Here is a 20,872-nt window from a genome sequence, read left to right on the forward strand (position 1 = left end):
CTGGAGGTTGCAGAGAGGGAGGTAAAGGTTTGCCTGACCACTGGAGGTTGCAGAGAGGGAGGTAAGGCTGCTTGGGGTGTGTGGGGGGTGGGAAGGGGGATGACGCGTGAAAACGGGTTAGACTCAAGAGAAACTCGGGTAGGCGGGGAAATCAAAGGCAGGTTCTCGGAGATGGCAGCGGCTTGTTCCCGGAAGACACTGACCAGGGGGGAAAAGGGCATGGAGACATGGGGTGGGTGTCTAAACAGGACCAACAGGGGGAAAGGGGAGGGCCCAGGGCCTGTGAAATAGCCAGGCCGGTTTCTGGTTTAGCAATCCTCCACTCCTATAGCAGTAATGTTTACTTTCCTTGGGGCTTGGTTTTCAATCTTTCTGGAGGGTCAACGCTTTAGATGTTCAAATCTTTGTACAAAGGAAAGAGCTCAGCCCCCAGACAACTACCAGCACCCCATTATATTTCATGGGATCTTCCAAGGCCAGTGTTATCTGACTGAAAATCAAGGAGAACCTGGAAGTGGTGACTACCCTGTACTCCAAGGACCCTTCCCAGTGAGGCCCTTACCCCACCCCATTCAGTACACTGGGAAAAAGCCACTCCTCTGCCCACACCTGGCCTTGGCGCACGAGCTGTGAATAGCTAAGGATAGACACCTGGGGATTGTCTCCTCGGGGAATGAAAGCTGAAGGGTCTTAGCATGTAGGCAAACCCTAAAGTTTACCAAACTTCGAGTTCAAGGTGGGGTAGCCTTAAAATTCAAATGGACATGGCTCCTAGTGGTTTCTGGGGTACGGGGAGTTTTGTCTCCAGGTAGGAAAGCTTGATTGTATCCTGGCACCCCTGAGGGGCTTTGGGTGTTTGCTCAGAACCCACATGGCTACTGTTTCTGTTGTGGGGCAGATGTCTCCTCCACACACAGCCCCTTCCCCAGCCCGGGCTGTCTAGTTGGCCTCTGAAGGTCCTCAAGCCAAGCGGGGAGTGCATTGGTTTGACTAAAAATGGCCTTCATAGGCTCCTGTCTTTGAATGTTTTGCTCCCAGTTGGTAGACTATTTAAGAAGGATCTGAAGGTGTGGCCTTGTTGGAGGAAGAGGCATGGCCTTGCTGAAGGAGGTGTGTCAGGGGCTTTGATTTCAAAAGCTCACACCAGGGCCCAATCTCTCTCTCTGCTTCCTGCCTTTGGATCAAAATGTAAAGCTCTCGGCTATTGGTCCAGTACCGTCCCTGCGTGAAGCCAACTCCCTTCCATGATGGTCCTGGATGAACTAACTCTCGGAAACTGTAAGCAAGCCTCCAATCAAATGCTTTCTTCTATATGATGCCTTTGGTCATGGTGTCTCTTCACAGCCATAGAACAGTAACTAAGACAGGAGAAACTGGGTACTGACTGCGGTGTGGGACTAGGTGTAGGAATCGGCTGTAGAAGGTTTACTGGTGTATGCAGGAGGCCCTGGTTCCATCTTAATTACTGGAAACTTGCAGCAGCATGGACCCAATCTGCCGCTGATATCAGCTAGAGGCAAAGAGGCTCGGGCTGCTTGGGCAGGAGGCTGGAGCTGAGCGGTCCACTGGGTCTTTTTTTTTTTTTTTTTTTGGTTTTTTCAAGACAGGTTTTCTCTGTGGTTTTGGAGCCTGTCCTGGAACTAGCTCTGTAGACCAGGCTGGTCTCAAACTCACAGAGATCCGCCTGCCTCTGCCTCCCGAGTGCTGGGATTAAAGGCATGCGCCACCACCACCCGGCTGGTCCACTGGGTCTTACCGCCGGTTCTTTCCATAGTCAGTCTGCTTTTCTCTCTTCTTTCCTGGCTAGCCACCTGCTTCTGTTTCTGCTCCCATTGCATACTGGGCACCCCACTTTTGATTTCATTTCCTTCTGTAGATAACAGGTACCTAGTTCAAGAAGACTAGCCCCAGCACAAGGTACGTGAACCAAGTACAAAGTCTCCACAGCTTCAAGTCGTTGAGGGATGGTTTCTCGCTGGGCGGGGCTTGATGGGTAGGCTGTTTACAGGCCCCTGTTTCCTAAGCACATCCTCAGCATCTGCCAAGTGTTGCCAATGAAGGAAGGTAATGCTTTCAGGGACTACCTCAGAAAAGGGGCGCATAGAGTGTTAAAAACCACCTATTCCTGCAGGGTCAGGGGAACCAGAGGGGGTTAGGCTTGAGTTAAACCGCCGCATTCTGAGTTCCTGACATGGTTCTCTTTCTAGGTTTTGCTTGCTACGGTTAAGAGATGGGTGTGGCAGGCTAGAGAGGTGGCTCAGTGGTTAAGAGACTTGACTGCTTTTCCAGAGGACTCAGGTTCAGTTCCCAGCAACTACATGGCGTCTCTCAGCCATCTATAATGGGATCCGATGGCTTCTTTTGGCAGGCAGGCGTGTATAGGGCATGCATGTACATAAATCTTAAAGGATGGGGGTGACAGATGCAGGGGTTACTTGTTGCAGAACCTTGTGGTTGTGAGGGAAGATAGCCACAAATAACCCAGTGTTTTGATTTGTTTTTCTTGTTGCTGTTGAACAATGGGTAGGTGGCATTGAATGCAGGCCCACCCAGTACCCAGCCAGTGTCTGAAACCTTACTGGCTGAACCTGAAATCTCACTGTCCCATGAGCCTGTTTCATCTGAATGCCACAAGACTCGAGAATAGATCATGGGTATGTCAGGCATTGTCTCCCCAAAAGGCTTCCAGCCTGTTCATCTGGGGACCAGAAGGAGATGTGATGGACATCAGAAGCAAGTCTGTGAGAGGGACCCACCCTGCTTGTTGGTTATGGCTCATAGCGGGCTAGCTGCCTGGCTTGTGAAGTGCCGGGGAAAGCAAAGATTCTATGAGGGTCATCTATGTGACTGAGCTGTTTCTGATAGTGCCTGCCTGGTTCTTCCCTCTTAGAATGAGAAAGTGTGTCATTCTAATGGTTTTTCTGGGGTCTCTGCTAATGATTTGAATTTCCAGCTGGTGGATGGGTCCCAGAAAAAGGCAGATAAATATTGGCCCCTATGCCCTCCGGCTAATGGGCTGGACCTGACCCTCTCTGCTTCTGTCTCAAGCTGTGTGGACTTGAGTGGGTGACCGTGGGCTTATAGAATCAGACAAGGCTTCAGCAGAGACACCTGCTCAGTCAACTCAATACCCAGAGCTTCCCGTGACTCTTGGAGCATGCACAGATTACCTAGAAAGCAGCTATTGGGGCAAAATCAAGTGTTTTTGAGGACTTGGTGGCACCAAACATTGTGGAACACTAAAGAAGGAAACCAGGAGATGGCAGGGCACGGAGCCATGCAGGTTTGGGATCTGCCTGCTGATAGGCACTACCTACTCATTCAGGTGGATGAAGAGAGGGGAAGGGATACCCAAGAACACTGGGAAGACTTGGACCTTCAGACACTCAAACAAATAAACCCCGATTTTCTTTATTAGGAAGTACTATCCCCTGCGTGATAAAAGAAATGGCCACCTCAGAGAATCCTAATTAAAATGTCTCTCTCTTCCTTTCTCTCTCTGTCTCTCTCTTCCTTCCCTTCCTTCCTTTCTAGTTTTTTTTTTAGAGATAGAGATAGGGCCTCACTATGTCTCCCTGGCTGTCCTGGAACTCACTCTGTAGACCAGACTGATCTCGAACTTGCAGAGATCTACCTGCCTCTGTCTACTGAGTGCTGAAAGGTGTGTGCCATTATGCCTGGCTCATAATACTGTTTTCAGGTGGACTAGTTGTGCAGGAGACAGAATGGTCTAAGGTCCCTTATGTTCAGCTCTTCTTCTACCTTTGTGACCACTCAGAATTGGCTTACAATTGTCAGCTGGGTCCCACTACTTTGTCTGGCGTCCCCCAAACCCTGTCCACCATATGCTGGAGGGCCTCGAAGAGTTACACCTCAAGCTCCCCAAATAACCCCAGGGACTCTAGAGATGTTTCCCTTGCACAAATGGTGGGAGATTTAGGACCCATGTAGGTAGGTTCACAGAGCCTGTTCATTAACAAAGTTTAAAGATATCAAACCAGTTGGGGAGAGCCAGGTATGGCTACAAGTGCCTTTAAGTCCGGCACTTGGGAGGCAGCGTCAGATGAATCTCCGTGAGTTCCAGGCCAGCCTGCTCTATATAGTGGGTTTGGGGCCAGACAGAGCTACATAGTGAGACCTGTTTCAAACAAAACAAAAGGCAAGATTGAAGGTAATTTTGAGGCAAATCCTGACCAATATGAACAGGCCTACCCACACCTTCAAAGTCTTTTACTACACAGCCTGGAGGGACGGATGCTAGTCTTACAGACCTCAGCTTCAGTGGAAAAGCAGAAAGTGGTACTGACTGCTTGCCCAGAGCAAGACTCACAGGGGCCCAGGTTGTCCCTTCCAGAGATCCATCTAGGGATGTCAGGGACCCCAGAGGTCACTGGGAGAGAAAGCATTTTATCTCCTTTCTGAGGGCTTCAGGAAAGCCAAGATCGAAACTCTTTTTTACTCCCAGAGGCTGGCTTTTAACCAGGGAGCAAATGAATCTCCCATGACCTTTCTCAGCGATTAAAGATGGCGGCTATCAGAAAACACGCTGAGTCCTCAGAGGAGGATTCTGAAAGACAAACTCCTGACCCAATCAGCCCCAGAGAGCCATAGAGAATTGCAGAAACCAGCTGTGGTAGGATACGCCTTTAATCCCAGCACCCAGGAGGCAGAGGCAGGTAGATCTCATGTTGAGTTTGAGACCAGCCTAGCCTGGTCTACATGGTGAGTTTGAGGATAGCCAGAGCTACATAATGAGACCCTGTCTTTTTTTTTTTTTTGATCTATTTTTCGAGAAGCTGGTGGCTGAACTAGGTAAGCACCTAGACCAATTATTCTAACCCAGTAATTCTCAACCTTTCCAAATGTTGCGATCCTTTAATAATTTCTTACGTTGTGGTGACCTCCAACCACTAAATTATTTTTGTTGCTACTTCATAACTATAATTTTGCAAATTTATGAGTCGTAATGTAAATATCTATGTTGGTCTTAGGCGACCCCTATGAAAGGGTCATTAGACCCCCAGGTTGAGAACCACTGGTCTAAACCGATACTCATTGCATCATAACCTGAACCCGAAAAGGAGAAAGGACAAATGACATGCTGGCCTACTGGCTGTTCATGAGAGCTACCCAAGGAGAGGGGGCATGATGAAGGGTCCCTTCAGGCCATGTCTCTGTGGACAGTCAGGAAACTTCTAGAAGGAATGTCCCAAGAAAGAGCAAGCTAGAAATATGTCTCAGCTCCCACCTGGACCCTGTCCCAATAGTCAAGACAATCGCCGGATAAGGACAAGGCATCCCTGAACTCTAAGGCTCAAGGCCGCCACCTTCATTCTGTGGGTTCCAAGGCCACCTCTCCAGGCTTCCATAATCCCAGTTCAACCTGAGGAGCCCCAGCTTTGCAAATGGAACCCCAATGTGCAGTATTGCCCTTTCTCCAGTTCCTAGATCCCCAAACTGCCATCTTTGGGGGCATATCAGGTCAGCCATGAAGATTTTTTTTTTTTACACAGCCTCTTGCCTGCCAGTAGGGAGATCTCTATTCCAACACCATTTTCTCATTGTCTAGAGACCCCTGCACCCATTTAGGGAAGCCACATTGTCTCCAAGCATCACGTTGGACTTGTCCTGCCTCTGGGAGGGAACCTATGCTTGCTCCTGGTAGAAGTCAGTATATATCTCTCAGTATGGCCAGATGAGACTATAGGGAAGGGGTTCTCAGCCTGTGGGTTGTGGTTCCTTTGGGGTCACCTAAGACCACCAGAAAACAGATATTTACCTTATGGTTTATAAAAGTGGCAGAATTGCAGTTATAAAGTTGCAATGAAAATAATTTTATGGTTGAGGGTCACCACAACACGAACTATATTAAAGAGATGGTTGAGAACCACCACTATGCACAGGGCCATCTTTAATGCTTCCCCTGTTCCAACATTTTATTTATTTATTTATTTTATAAATTTGTTTTCTTAATGTACAGATATTCTTTTTTTAAAGATTTACTTATTATGTGTACAGTATTTTCAGTATTCTGTCTGCATGTATGCCTGCAGGCCAGAAGAGGGCGCCAGATCCCATTACAGATGGCTGTGAGCCACCATGTGGTTTCTGGGAATTGAACTCAGGACCTTTGGAAGAGCAGGCAGTGCTCTTAACCGCTGAGCTGTCTCTCCAGCCCCTGTTCCAACATATTTCAAGGGCCCTGATGTGGGACAATGGTCTGTACCGTTACTGGTATTTTAAATAAACGCTGATTAGCCAGTAACCAGACAGGAAGTAGAGGCAGGGCAGTGAGAATTCTGGGAAAAGGAAAGGTCAGTCTGCAGTCCTCACCCAGACGTAGAGGTGACTGCCTCGCCAATAAAGGTACCAAGCCATGTGACTAACACAGACAAAAATTATGGACTAATATAAGTTATGAGTTAATAAGAAGGCTGAGCTAATAGGCCAACTAGTTTATGATTAATGTAGACCTCTGTCTGTTTATTTGGGACTAAACGGATGTGGGTGGCGTGGCTGACATAGAGGGACTGGGTAGGACAGAAAGCTCTGTCAACAAGGCCCCACCCATTTCCCCCACCAGAAACAGTACTCACTAAAGCCTGAAGAGACAGGATTCAAGTCTATCATCTTGGCCCTTAAAAAATAGGAGGGAAGGGCTGTTCTGGCTCCTATAACCCACCTATTTTGGAAGTTCAACAAGCCCCAATGATTGGAAGTTAGTAAAAGACTTCGGATTAATCAAGGCTGTGGTCCCCTTCCACCTCTGCCCTCCTGACCCAGATTCAGCCTCGAGGAATTTACCATTCTGCCTGTATTTGAAGAATGCCTTTTTTGGGTACCATCTGCACCTGGATACTTGGCTTTTATTTGCCTTTGGAGACCACACTTTTAAGGCCTGAAAAGTTACTTGGACTGTCCTGCCCTAAAGGTTTAGGGACAGTCCCTGTTTCTTTGCACTTGCCTTGGTCCAGGACCTCATAGACTGGTCAGTCCCCATGTAACTTTGCACCAATAGGTAGATGTGTTACTCTGGGAAGCATGCAAAGATAGGCTGACAGGGAACTCAGTCTCTCAACTTTCTCCACCCTGTAATGATCTGTTCTGTCTCTTTAATAGACAAGTCATAAGCCACGCCCACTCCTTCCCCCATCCCCCTAAGACAGGCAGATCTTTCCTGCTTGCAGCCTGAGTCTCTTCTTTTTCCATCTCCCTCTTGAAGATGCAGCTTCTCTCTCTCCCCATCCCTCTCTCCCTGTCTATCTCTCTACACACCATTTCCCCAGGCCTGTAACGCACCCCCACTAATAAACTCCTAAGCTGGGGGGAATTTTTTTTTTCCAGATCAAACCAAATTAAAATGCCCATCGTTTTATTAAACACGACACTCTCGGGTGGCCGGGAGACAGAAAAGCAGGGAGCACATGTATGTGTTTCTCCTCTGGGAGCCGACTTAAATACCATGTGGGAGCGGTCAGGACCTGGCATGCTGGGATTTGGAGTCCAGACTAATGCAACTCCCAGGCCAGGGGGCACTGGGATGGATGTCAAGGGCTGGGGGCTATGCTCCAACATCCACCACCACCCCAGTCTCCTCAACTTTCTCCACCCCTACCCCACCACCCCAGCCTCCTCTAGCCATGTGAGGGAAATGAGATCTCTTGAGAAAAGTGCCAATCTCGAGTCACATACTTGAGGGCAATGCCAGAGGGAGAAAAGGAGCAACCTGAACTCTGAACGGATCCCTCCTATCTGAGCTTCCCCCTTGCCACACTGTTGGACAGCTGGGTGTCTTCCTTAGGTTATGGGCTTCCCAAGTATCTAGCTTCCCGGATTTTCAGAACCAGCCAAGACTCTCCCTTAGATCCCCCCCCACCCCAACATGGGAACCCGAGGCTAATCATTCCTCCCAGCACTCAAGGGTGTATTAACCAAGGGCCCCTACTCTGGGGTTGCCCACTCAGCCTCAATTTCCACTGGTTTGTTTCTGAAAGAGAATTGACATGGACATTCTGACCCCATCAATAGGACCCATACCACAACCAGTGGCCTACCTTAGCAAGGAGTTAGACTCAGTGACAAAGGGATGCCCGGGATACCCAAGGGCAGTTGCAGCTGTGAGGCTCCTGGTCCCGGAAGACTATAAATGAGCCCTAGGAAAAAACCCTCTCTGTTTATTCTCCCCATGGCATTGGGGAAATAATTCTAAAGGACACTTACGGCTGTCAGGCTCCTAATGCTTCCCTGACACAGAACGTGTTGAACATTCATGCCAAGAGGTCTTGCTGGAACCCTACACTGCTAGACCTGATTTTAAAGCCTTAACTCTGTTAACTGATGGCCATTCAGGTTGGAGCTCAAAAGGGAAGGTAACTCCGTTGTAACAAGAGGAGATTCTTGGCTCAGGCTTTGCGCTATAGTGAGACACTGAGGGTGAACATCTGTGCTGAATCCAGATGTGCTTATCTGGTTCTGCACTTGAATGCAGCTGTCTGGAAGGAACGAGGATTAGTAACATCTGGGACCCCCCTTTGGGACAGTTTAGCTCCCACTGATGTGGCAGCCATGCGCTGCCAGAGACAGCAAAAGGGAGGGGACTCATGACCAAGCCAGCAGGTCCTGCTCCTAAAGCAGCTGCATTGAGAGCAGAATGTTCCTCTGAGCCGGCTAGTTTCGTGTCCACTTGACACAGCTAGAATCATCTGAGAGGAGGGGCCTCAACTGAGAAATGCCTCCAGAAGACCTAGTTGGAGGCAAGCTTGTGGAGCACTTTCTTTCTTAGCGATTAACGTGGGAGGGCCCAGACCATTGTGGGTGGTGCCATCTCTGGGTGGGTGGTTCTGAGTGCTATAAGAAAGCAGGCTGAGCAAGCCATGATGAGCAAGCCAGTAAGTAGCAGGCCTCTGTGGCTTGTGCACCAGCTCCTACCTCCGCCCTGGTTTGAGCTCCTCTTCAGCTTCCCTCAATGGACTTTGATTCAGGTATATAAGCCAAATAATCTCTTTTGGTCATGTTGCTTTGGGTCACGGTGTTTCACCACAGCAACAGTAACTAAGACGCCTGTTATGGGAAGACTCCTTCCTCCAACCAATGTGAAAATATGCTATATACCATCCCTAAAACGAAAGAGGCTCCCAAAGATAGCTGTACCCTCCTGGACCATCGTGGATTTGGGGGCAGCGAGGGGAGAGGGGTTGCCCGTAATAGTCATGTATGACTGTCTAGTTCCGTACAATGGGGAATTATAAAATCATATCTACAGAGGGGAAACTCCAACTAGTGAGGAAAATGTTTATGGGAAAGGGAACATCAGATATTATCACTCAATGGTTCAGAGACAAGAGACACGCCGAAAGGACAATCTGACCTGTCCCCTGCTGGTACACAGAGGCAAGCAAAGTCCCCAGGAGAGGACTAGGGGACTTTATTCACTGCCCAGGGGACCAAAGCCCATCTTTTTCTTGTATGGGTGATGGCTCTCATTGGCTGGGTTGAAACCTTTCTTTGCATAGGAGGGAATGATAACTGTTCTAATGAAATAATTCCTGGGTTTGGGGTACCTAAGGCTAGACAGTGACAATGGCCCAGCCTCCAAGGCACAATCTATCCAGGGACTTTCCTGGACCTTGGGGACAATTTAATCCTCCACTGCCTGGCATCCCCAGCCTTCTAGAAAGATATACAGGACAAACGTGTTACTAAAAGGGCACCTTACTAAGCCAATGCAAGAAACTCCTTGGACCAAGTTGCTACCCTTAGCCCCCTGATGGCTCAAAGTCACCTGGGATTGGTCCCCCTGAAAGCCTTGTTTGTATGACAAGTTTTTCCTTTCAAGGGATTTGCTACACAAGCCTGAAACTAATCAACCATCCATGTCACCAAATTCCAACAAATCCTTTCAGAACTGTGAAACAGGGAGGCCTAAGAATGAAGGCATAGGACCTTTCCCACTGTGTCCCAGGGACCTAGCTCTCTGGTCAAGACAATCAAAGAGTCACCCTCTCTAAATCCCAGTTGGGAGCTCCTTTTTGTCATTTTATCTATGCCTCTGGAAGCTAAGGTGGCTGGCATGGACTTGGGATCCATCACACCAGGGCCAAGAAGGGACACTTTACAGAGTCCCCACCTTATGAGAAAGCGCCTCTCCAGCAGCAGATCCGACTCTGTGAACCACTGGAGGCCCTGAGTCTCAGGTGAGTTGGAGCCTGCCTGTGTTCTTCCCTATCCCCAGCTGGATTCTGTTCAACTGGTTGTCACCAAGTGGGAACGGTCACTCTAGTCTGGGATATATCCATCTTACTGTAAAGGCCTCTGATGTTCTCATCACCCCTTTAGCTCCTTGGCTACTCTAGGTGGTTCTGCATATGGGTGCGTTGCTCACTGGAATTTTACTGCAGCCCCCCCCCCCCCCAACAACCCTAGAATTCTGCCTCACGGCCGCCTCTCAACATCTGAATGGGGCTTAGAAGAACATGGGCAGGCAGGGAAAGGGAAGGCAGGCCCCCTGAGATGGCAGCTTCTGGTTTTCAGAAAACAGTGCTGGGGAAGGCATTGGGTGTCTAAGCAAAACCCATAGAGAGAAGCTCTCTGGAACACCCAAGACAGTCAGTTGAGAAGTCTTAAGAGCCCTCCTCTCCCAAAGTGATTACTTTTTTTCCATGGCTTGGTCTTCTGTCTTTCTGGACATTCATTTCTTTGTCTGTCCAAGGGACCGACCTTGAAATCTCTACAACTACCCAACACCCCTGCTAAAAAGACTTGCATTGCCTCCTCACTAAATCCAGCCAGCCCCAGAAGGTCATGTTTGTTGTCCCCCAACCAAAGGACAGACGCTTTTCTAGGCCATGAGGTTGGGACTTAGGGTGTGGGGACTCCAGGGCAGGTCCTGAGGCTGCTTCTGTGATATTTTGAAGTAGAGAAGCCCTTGTCTGAACTAACTCCCAGGCCTGGAGACTTTCTTATTGATTCATTTGAGATGAATGTCATGTAGGACAGCCTGGCCTGAAACTATACAAGAGGGGCCTTGAACTCCTGCCCCCACCTCCCAAATGCTGGGATTATAGGCACACCTATGATGCTTTTGAACTTTCTCATAAAAACCCCCAGCCTGGCTGTAACCATATCCTAAGATCCCCTCCCCCACAAGAAGCAGCAGTCCAGGGTTTTGAGTTGGTACAAAGTTTACTAGTCGTACAACAAGGCTCACTAAAGCAATGGGAGATTCCAGTGATGGCGTCGTCGTCATGTGGGTTGGTTCCTTCCATCAAGATGGAGACGAGATGTTTTCCCACAGGACTGCCCACCTACCCCACCACCAACCACCACCACCACCACAACCACAAGACAAACAAAATGCAAGACTGTCATAACATGGCTAGGACTGGTTCCACGGACACAACAATTCAGTGGCATCGATACATCCAGACGGGATGGCAGGCTGCAGCGGGTGCTGGGAGGGGAAGGAGACAGCAGTGGTCAGTGTCACCTATCACGCTCGCCCTTCAGGCCATGCCCCTGTGGGCAGGACTCCGGCAGTGTCTGCTGGTGATAATACACTTCACACAGGGTGGGGAGGAGACTCCAAGGACCGGCTTGAAAGGCCCAGAAGGTGGGTCCGAGAGGGGGACTCTTTCCTGGCTGGACATCTGCCGTAGACTTGGTGCCACTACATTCACGCATGGGCAAAGCATGGCCAGGTCGAACTTGATTCATGCAGAGTGGCAGGGTGGGGGTCGAGGGGTCCAGGCACGAGATCAACAGCACGCACTCTGTGTGGTATTCTATAGTGAGCTCCGTTACCGAGGTCCCCCTTCCTCCCTTGGCGGCATTGTGGGCTCCGGCGCTGGGTCTCCCAGCAGGGCTTGCTGGGTGGAACAGGGGTCATCGGTTCTAGACAGGAGTGCTGGAAGGGTGGTGGGCTGGGGGCCGGGAGGATCCTGGCGCTTAGGCGGTCGTAGCCTCTCCTCTGAGCCGCACACCCACAGCTGTGATGAGGGCGGCCCCCTTGCCACTGCCGTCTTCAGACAGGAGGAAGGACACGGTACACTTTGGTGACAGTTCCTTCACGGTTTGGTGCATGATTCTAGAGAAGCTAAGAAAACGGAAAAAGGGGAGAGAGGGTCAGCTGTGGCTGGGCTGCAAACTCGCTTCCCTCAGGTGGTAGAGGGAATGCCTGTCTTAGCATTCAGGAGGCCCAGGCCTTGAATCTGCTTCCCTGCACTGGGGAGGTGGAGGCCACAAAGATAACAAATCCAAGGTCAACCTCAGCTATACATTAAGTTTTAGGTCAACATGAGCTATAGGAGACTGTCTTAAAAATATACAACAGAGAAATTCTACAACAAAAACCAGGCATGGTTGAGAGGGGCTGGAGAGATGCAGGCTTATGGTCAGGTGTGCCATCCGAGTCCCCACCAGGGAGGAATGGGTAAATACAGATCTCAGACTCAGAAACTTGTAACTCAGCCCCACCCAAGATCTTGGTGGTCTTAGGGGACCTGAAACCAAACAGGAGCGTTTCTGGAGCTTGGAAACCTGCAGCCTAAGACTCCGAACTCATCTCCTCCAGAGCTGGCAACCGGTACCTACAGCAGGAGAAAGCAGCCCCCATAAAGGAAGGGAGGTGACCCTTGAGACTCTGTGCTAAACACGAAAGTCAGGCTAAGGCTCTGAGCAGTGACACTTGCCTCTGTTGGACGCCTGCTAGGGGTTTCCATACCCGATACACATAAACTCTAGTCCTCCCAGGAGCTAGAATCGCTGAGGTGAGGCAGCCCAGGGCAGCCTCAAGATCCTTCAGCGGCCTGGTTTATGTTGTCCTGGGCATGGAATCCAGAGCTGCTCACATGCTAGGCAAGCACTCTGCGAACTGAGTCGCAAGCCCGCTGGATAACTTTCTAAGTGATGGCTCAGGAGACTGTGGGCATTAGGAAGGTTGGGAACCCCTGCTTTAAAACTTTTCTAACAAGTCCAGTTAGGTGATGGCTAGTCTTGGTTGTCAACCTGACCACATCTAGAATTAACTAAAACCCAAACATCTGAGATTTTCCTTGATTGGATTATTGGAGGGGGGACAATCCACCCTAAATGTAGGCCACACCTAAATGTCACACAAATGGTGACAGTCCACATAAAAGGACATGGAAGGAGGAAGGTTTTGCTTTATGCCTGATCGCCCTCCCTGCCAAGTGCATCCATCTAGTTGCTGAGGCATTCCTTCACTGGTATTCAGGATTCCGACGTGGACTAAAGACCAGCTAAGACGTCCAGCCTCCTCCGGAGAGGTGGCCTTTTCTGTTGGGAGGCAGCCATTGCTTCCTAGTCTATCCCAGCCTGTAGGCCACTCTGATAAACTTACTTTTAATGGAGATTCATCCTCTATAGATCCCTGACTAATACAGAGGGCTTCTGTCCAGACACGCTGGGGTCTGCTCCTGAGACCCCAACTTTGGAACATTCGATGGGTTCAAGAGCAGGTTCACTACTCTAACGAAAAGGTTCCCTTCCTGCAGCAGAGCCCTGGCCTAAACTGACCGGTGAACCAGATAACAGGTCACCTCCCTGGTTCTGAATGCCCTCTTACCAATCACAGTAGGCAGTCTGTCTAGTCTGTCTCTCTCTCTCTCTCTCTCTCTCACACACACACACACACACACTCATACTCTCAGAGGGGGACAGCGCCACACCATGCCCGTGTGAGCTGGCTCAGTGAAGCCCTTCCCTGGCTCCCTAAACTCCCTTCAAACACCGGGGTCACTCGTCTCGGGCTCGTGCATTCCCATGGAGAATTGTGTTGACACCCTAACGGAACTCGCCGGCCAGGAGGCCCTCCCCACCCATCCCAGGAGGAGCCACACTCACTGCGGATGAAGCTTGTAGAGCGTCCCGTCCACTCCCACGGTCACGTTCAGATGGTCTAGTCCTCTGTTCTCCCTGATCTTCTCTACCACGGCGGCCATGCCAGCACCACACAGCTGCGCGGCCCTCTTGGACACCACCCCACACACAGTCTTGACCAGGATACTGTCGTCACATGTGCTGTTCAGACCCAGCTGCTGAAGGATGGCCCGTACCTGCAGTAGCGCTAACCGGTCGCTGTGGAGGACGAGAGCCAGTGAGTTGGATGGAGCATGCCCCCCTGGGACCCTTGGAGCAAAGGACCCGGTCCAAAGCGCTCTGCTGGGCTGTAGATGACATCATGGGGGGTTGTTTCCTTTCTGGTTAGCTTTTTAAATGCAAGGAATATATATTTGTAGGTAGGTGTGTCTATGTCTATGCCATGGCGGCCAGGAGAGGGTGTCGGATTCTCTGGATCTGGATGTGCAAGATTCTGTGGCCTGCCTAACTGCACAGGCTGAGATCACACTGTGGGCCTCTAGAATAGCTACAAGCTAGGCTGTGTCTCTTTCCTCAACTTAAAATTGTGTGTGTAAGTGTGTACACGAGTCATGGGTGCCTGTGGCAGCCACAGCTGTCGAGTTCCCTGGAACTGGAGTGACAGGTGGCTGTGAGCCACCTGACTGGCTCGTTGGGTCCTCTCCAAAAGCAGCGCATGCTCTCAACCAATGGCCACCTCTCTACCTCATCTCTTTAAACCAGTTGTTCTCAACCTGTGGCTTGCGATCCGTTGGTGGGTGAATGACCCTTCACGAGGGTCGCCTGAGACCATTGGAAAATACAGGTCTTGGCATTACCATTCAGAACAGCAAAATTACAGTTACAAAGAAGCAACAAAATAATTCTATGGCTGGGGCTCACCACAGCATGAGGAGCTGTATTAAAGGGTCTCAGCATTAGGAAGGTGGAAGAGAACTTTTTTCTAATGAGTTCAAAAGTACTACATGCTAAACTATAAAATATGGAAAAAAACCTAGAAAAATGAAAATCGAGAAACTAACCATAGTCCCAATACCTTAGAGAAACTGCTATTCACAGTCTTAGATTTTTACCCTTCCTCCTCTTTCTTAAGGTAGAGCCTGGCCTGGGGTCAGGGGTTCAAGGCCAAACTCGGCTTTGGGGTCATCACCATCTCTCTACCTCACTCCTAGGAGCAGTATCGGGGCTGTGAGGTGGCCCACGAGTAAAGCACTGGGTATGAACGCCTAATGAACCAAAATCGACTCCAGAACCCACGTCAAAAGCTGGAAGCACCCCACAGCGAGATGGGTGACCAGCCTGAAACAAGAGAGTCGCCCCCTCAAAAGCAAGGTGGAAGGAGGGAAGAAGCTACTGAAGTCCTCTGACTGCCATGTGCGCACGCTGTGACACACAAAATCATCTTTTTTTAAAATGCCATTTCTTACCACACTGGCTTAATTTGCATTCTTCTCTTAGCAAGATGGCCTTTGTTCCCGCACTTAGTGGCCACACCAACTATCTAGCGTGTCCCAAGGCTGGCTTCCCTTCCAGCAAACCGAAAGCTGAAATAAGAATGGCCAGCCTTTCCCAAGGACTTACACGGCATGTGTTTTATATGCACGGCATGGATACAACCACTACTTTTCTCTGCACTTGAGACAGAATCTCAGTTAGCCTAGGCTGGCCCCAAATTCACTATGTAGTAGGTTTGGCCTCAAACTCCTGACCCTCTGCCCTGCACATTAAAATGGGAACAATGAAAGCTGGGTATAAAGAGGAGGGAATGAGGCCCACAGTCAAGGGCAGGTCTCAGGATCAGAACTTTGGGATCTGCCCCCCAGCCCCACCTCGTGCCATGCTTCTGCCTCTTGTCACATACAGAGCAAACGTTTTTTCCTCAAAGCTGTTTGCCTCCTTCCCCCAAATACTAATTTTAAAAAGACCCTATAGAACTTATGTAGCTCGCTCTTTTCTTCTTCTTCTTCTCATTTACTATTAGGCTGTCAGAAACTGGTAACTTTGAGTGAGGATGCTGGGAATGTCAAATAGAGTGGCCGTTTTGAAAATCAATATAGTAGTTCCTCAGGAAATTTAAAATGGGTCGAGCGAGTCCACTTGTAAGTATATTCGTGAGAGACATAAAAGGACCAAATAAATATTTACTCCCCCATGTTCCCAGCATTATTCAGAGACATGAAAAGGTGGAAACAACCCAAGCTGCCAGGTAGTAGAAGTGGGGAAACAAAATGTGATAGCTATGCACAATGAAATTTTACTCAGGCCTTAGAAAGGCTATGCTAAGTGGAGTGATAGCGCTCTAAGCGTAAACGCATTCCTACCGTAGGACTCTGCTTCCACGAGGCACCCAGAATAGTCCGATTCAGAGAATTAGAAAGCAACATGGTGGAAAGGCAACCCTCCTCACCTCTCAATCTGAGAGAGAAACTTGGTCTCAAAGATGCCTCGCGTCTTGAGTGGCTCGGAGATCTGTCCCCGGAAGAGGAAGCCTTTCTTGGTGAAGTCGATCAGGATATTACGGACGATCTCACCCAGGTACATCCCACTGATCATCTTCTCAAACCTGAATTAAGAAGGGGGGAGGCGGTGCTGGGCAGGGGGTCGCTCACCCTTGCGGTCCAGCGGTCACTTGGATCTAGGACTGCCCAGCCAGGGTCTGACCAGTCACATGCCTGCCCTGTGTGTCCCCACACAGGCAGAGAGGGACCTAGAAAGCCCTCTACCCTCCCCACATCGATGCCTTCAGCGGTCACAGAAAACTGTGGCTGGGTGGCCTCCCTCCCAGTGACGACCTGGTCTTTGTCGGGCCCCATCCTGCTCGGTTCTTAGCCACACCCCAGAGAGGCCCACCCAGACTGGCTCCTGCTCTTCCAGGCGCTCACACACCCTCCCTTCTACAGCACACACACAGGCTCCCTTCCTCCACACTGATGCCCCCCCCCCCCAGAGGACAGGGGGTGGGTGTCTCCGTGAGGTCACAGCCCAACACAGTACAAGGCCCTCAGCAAAGCGTTTGAGGGCAGTTTTAGACTAAGCAAACTGCTAAGTCTTAAATGGACAAAAAGAAAGTTCTTTGATTTTTTGTTTTGTTTTGTTTTGTTTAGTTCTTGGATGGTTTTGCCATCAACCAAAATGCAGATTAAGCCCAAAGTGGAGGAAAGTCGGGTGGGCCACAACACTTTCGGGTTAAACTGGAGCCAGTCTATTTTCCAAAAGACATGACTTGGACAAGTTTGTCCTGGCTGTGCCACTGAATATCCTGATTCTTGGGAGACTGGAGCAGCCACTTCATTTCTGGGTGGACGCTGCCATTTTAGAACCAATCTATGACCTAAGCTGCAAAACTTGGAGCGGTCACTAGGGGGCGCAGGAGCTTGCAGTTGGAATGGCATCTACTTCGTCCACCCCAGGGAAGAAACAGGGCTTGGCTAAACTCTGAGACCCCCAAAGGGCAAATGAGGCGGTGTGTCTGCTGTCACCATCACTTCTGGAAATAATCCTGCACTGTGCCAAGAATCAAAAACCCACGGTTAGTATAATACCAGAGGGATGGCTTTCCAAGCCTCTGCGCAGACTCCTCCACCTAGAAACGCTTCCTCCAGCAACAGAACGCGGACCGCCTCATCACCCCGCATGCGCGGAGCTGCTCCGTGGGCTGATTACCTCTGTTTCCCAGCGTTTAAGGAATATTCGTCCACCACTCTGTCAAAGTCTGTCCTGATGTCATCCAGACATCCATTGTCGCCAAAGGCACCCCACTCCATGTTGATGCACATCTGCCCCTGGTTCCCCTCCACCATCTCTACGTTCCGCATCTCCTCCATGTAGCAGGCATTACTGCCAGTCCCTAAAACACAGGGGCAGAGGTCAATGATGGGGTCCGTGCCAAGGCGTCTTTGCACCTGGAGCTCCGACGTCAGGTAAGAGCTACTTAAAAAAATTTTAATATTAATATATGCATATATTTAAGTTAATTATGCCCCATTTCCTCCCCCCACCCTCCACCACTTTCCCTCCCAACTTCACGTGCCCCCCCCCAAAAAATACCCACAGAACCCAGTTAGTGCTGCCTGCATGTGCATTAGGGTGGGACCATCTGCAGAGCACTGGGAACTTCTCAGGGACCCAACTCTGAAGAAAACTAAGCCTCCCTCCCGCACACACTGACTGCTAACAGCTCCACAGCTAGAGGTAGAATTCATGACACCCACCCGACCCATGCTGGAATTTTTGTCTGCCTCCATCTTGTCTCGATCTTGCACAGGTCTGATGCCTTCAGTCAGAGCCTAAAAGACTGTTTCTACAGCAGCCAACCACCTTTGGCTCTTATAGTTTTCTGCCTCCTCTCCCACAGCGACCCCTGAGCCTTAGAGGAAGAGGGCTGGGTGCACTCAGTTGCATTCTGCCAACTGAGCTACGTCCCCAGCCCTCAGCATGTGTGTGTGTAATACATATATATAAAATATTTGTAATATATATTATATATAAACTATTATATATTCACATTCATATACTAATAAATTTATATGTATTATATATATTGTAATACATTATATATAGTATATATATATTAATAGTTTTTTCAAGATAGGATTTTTCTATGTGGCCCTGGCTGTCCTGGAACTTAATCTGTAGACCAGGTTGGCCTCATACTCACAGAGATCCACCTGCCTCTGCCTCCCCCAGTGCTGGAATTAGAAGGCCTGCACCACCACTGCCCAGCTGAGTGTGTGTGTTGTGGTTTGTTTGTTTTTGTTTTTTTAAATGAGCAAAACATCTTTGTTTTCTAGTGTAATCCTGACTGGCTTGGCACTCTGTTGACCAGGCTGGCCTTGAACTTGCAGCAATCCTCATGTGTCCACCACCACCTCCCATGACACCAAACTTTGATTGATTTACTTTATTTACCTAAAACCTCACCTGTCGACCTGTTCAGCCAGGGCTGTATGTAGGTTGGTAGATACTCTTACAACAAAGGAATGTATGACTAGTGGCAGTTCAGGCAATATTTAGATGGGGGGGGAACACACACACGTGCTCGCACACACACACATGCATGCACGCACGTGTGCAAGCAACCCTATAATTCATACATATGCATACCAGGGTTGTGCGAACACAGTGAGCGGCCAGAGGACTATCTTCCCACCTCATCCATTCATCCTTTCTCATACAGGGCAGTCATGAACTACACCTAGTCAACTGACACCTGAGCGCTGGGGCTTGCATCCCACCTTTCTACGCAACTGCCCTTTGCCTGGCTGTATCACAGACTGTCTTGATTAAGGTTACTATTGAAACACTATGACTAAAGCAACGTGGGGGAAGAGAGGGTTCATTTTAGCTCATCACTGTGGGAAATAAGGACAGGCACTCAAAACAGGACAGGAACCGGGAAGCAGGGGCTGATGCAGAGGCCATGGAGGGGTGCTGCTCACTAGCTTTCTCAGCCTGCTTTCTCACAGAAACCAGGGCCACCAGCCCAGGGATGGTCTCACCTACAATGGGCTGGGCCCTCCTCTATCAATCACTGATTAAGAAAATGCCCTACAGGCTTGCCTACAGCCCGATCTTATGGGGACATTGTCTCAACAAGGCTCCCTCCTATCTGATGAGGGACACAAACCTCACAGAATATCTGCTGATCTGAGACAAGGAACATCCATCCCTCTGGGCAGTGTTTGATTCCCAGGGCTCAGAAGCCTCCGGTTTCCATTCTTGAACTCCCTAGAGCATCTCTTACTTGGTATCCCTCAGGACCCAGGGAGAGGAGCAGAAGTTGCAGTTTTAGCCCAAGGGGCTATGTAAACAAACTTTCAGAGCACTTGGTTATTTTTATACTGTACGTGTTCCAGGCCCGCACATGCGTGGAGTCTGAGTTCAACTTGCAGGAGTCAGTTCTCTTGTGGAGTGAACCTGGGGAATCAGACTCAATCTATCAGGCATGGCGGCAGGTGCCTTTGCCCACTGAGGTTCACGCTGCTAGCCCTGATGGTAGTTTTAATGTCACGGCCACAGGCTGATGGTCACTGGAGGTCATTGTCTTACTGCACAGACCGGAACTCAGGCAAGGAGACCTTCCTACAGATGCTCTGGCCATGCTCATGAAGATCTTTGGTAGGTTTCAAAGCAACCTGAGATGTGGCTCCTCCCACACTTCTCACCCTGCCCCCCACCCTAAGCCTGGGCTCCCCTCCCCCAGCTTCCCTTTCTTTTATAATTTAGTCATTTTGTCCCTGTGCTCTTTTGGCTCCTGGTTCCTCTCTTGGCCTCCTGGTTCCCATGTGCTCTCTTGGTCCTTTCTCTCCTGCTCCTCCCCCCACCTCTCTCCTCTCACGGCCCGGTCTATCATGCTGGCCACGTTCAGTCTGGACTCTTCCAGATGCCTCTGGCTGAACTCTTCCTCATACCTACAGTAAAAACCTTCTCCTCAACCATACCCTGGAGTGGCCATGTCCTCGTTTTCACTCAATCTCAACTCAAGGGTTTTGGAGTGAGGTTCCTGGTGGTGCAGCTGCCTATAAACTGCATTACTATAGCAAAACCCTCGGGGATGTGGGCAGCATTCTTCTCATTCAAGGGTATGTCCCTCTCCCCCACCTCACTGGCCAGACCAAAGGCATAAACCCTCTGAAAAACTTAAGCAGAGTTCCCAAGGCACTCCTCCTGACAATACCACTGGATTGTTACTGTTTTCTTTTTTTTTTCTTTTTTTTTTTTTTTTTTTTTTTTTTTTTTTTTTTTTTTTTGGTTTTTTGAGACAGGGTTTCTCTGTGGCTTTGGAGCCTGTCCTGGCACTAGCTCTGTAGACCAGGCTGGTCTCGAACTCACAGAGATCCACCTGCCTCTGCCTCCCGAGTGCTGGGATTAAAGGCGTGCGCCACCATCGCCCGGCTTGTTACTGTTTTCTCAATTCCCTTCTACCCAAAGTATAAAAGAAGAGGAAAAAAAAAAAAAAAAGAAGAAGTCCCAGAAATAGAAGATGCAAAGAAAGCCA

At 49.6% G+C, this 20,872-nt stretch overlaps 1 protein-coding gene across 1 annotated transcript in view; it reads right to left on the reverse strand.

Annotated features, from left to right (window-relative positions):
• Positions 1–11,162: 11,162 nt before the first annotated feature.
• Positions 11,163–20,872, reverse strand: part of Hk1 (hexokinase 1) — a 66,445-nt gene continuing 56,735 nt past the window's right edge. Inside the window, exons 15-18 of the mRNA XM_005360103.3 lie at positions 17,539–17,722; positions 16,283–16,438; positions 13,861–14,094; positions 11,163–12,091 (exon numbers count right to left, since the gene is read on the reverse strand). Coding sequence (XP_005360160.1) covers positions 11,944–12,091; positions 13,861–14,094; positions 16,283–16,438; positions 17,539–17,722 — 722 coding nt within the window. The 3' untranslated portion in view covers positions 11,163–11,943. The remainder of the gene's footprint in view (positions 12,092–13,860; positions 14,095–16,282; positions 16,439–17,538; positions 17,723–20,872) is intronic.

Source organism: Microtus ochrogaster, linkage group LG2 (genome assembly GCF_000317375.1).
Source record: "Microtus ochrogaster isolate Prairie Vole_2 linkage group LG2, MicOch1.0, whole genome shotgun sequence".
In the NCBI taxonomy this organism is placed as follows: domain Eukaryota; kingdom Metazoa; phylum Chordata; class Mammalia; order Rodentia; family Cricetidae; genus Microtus; species Microtus ochrogaster.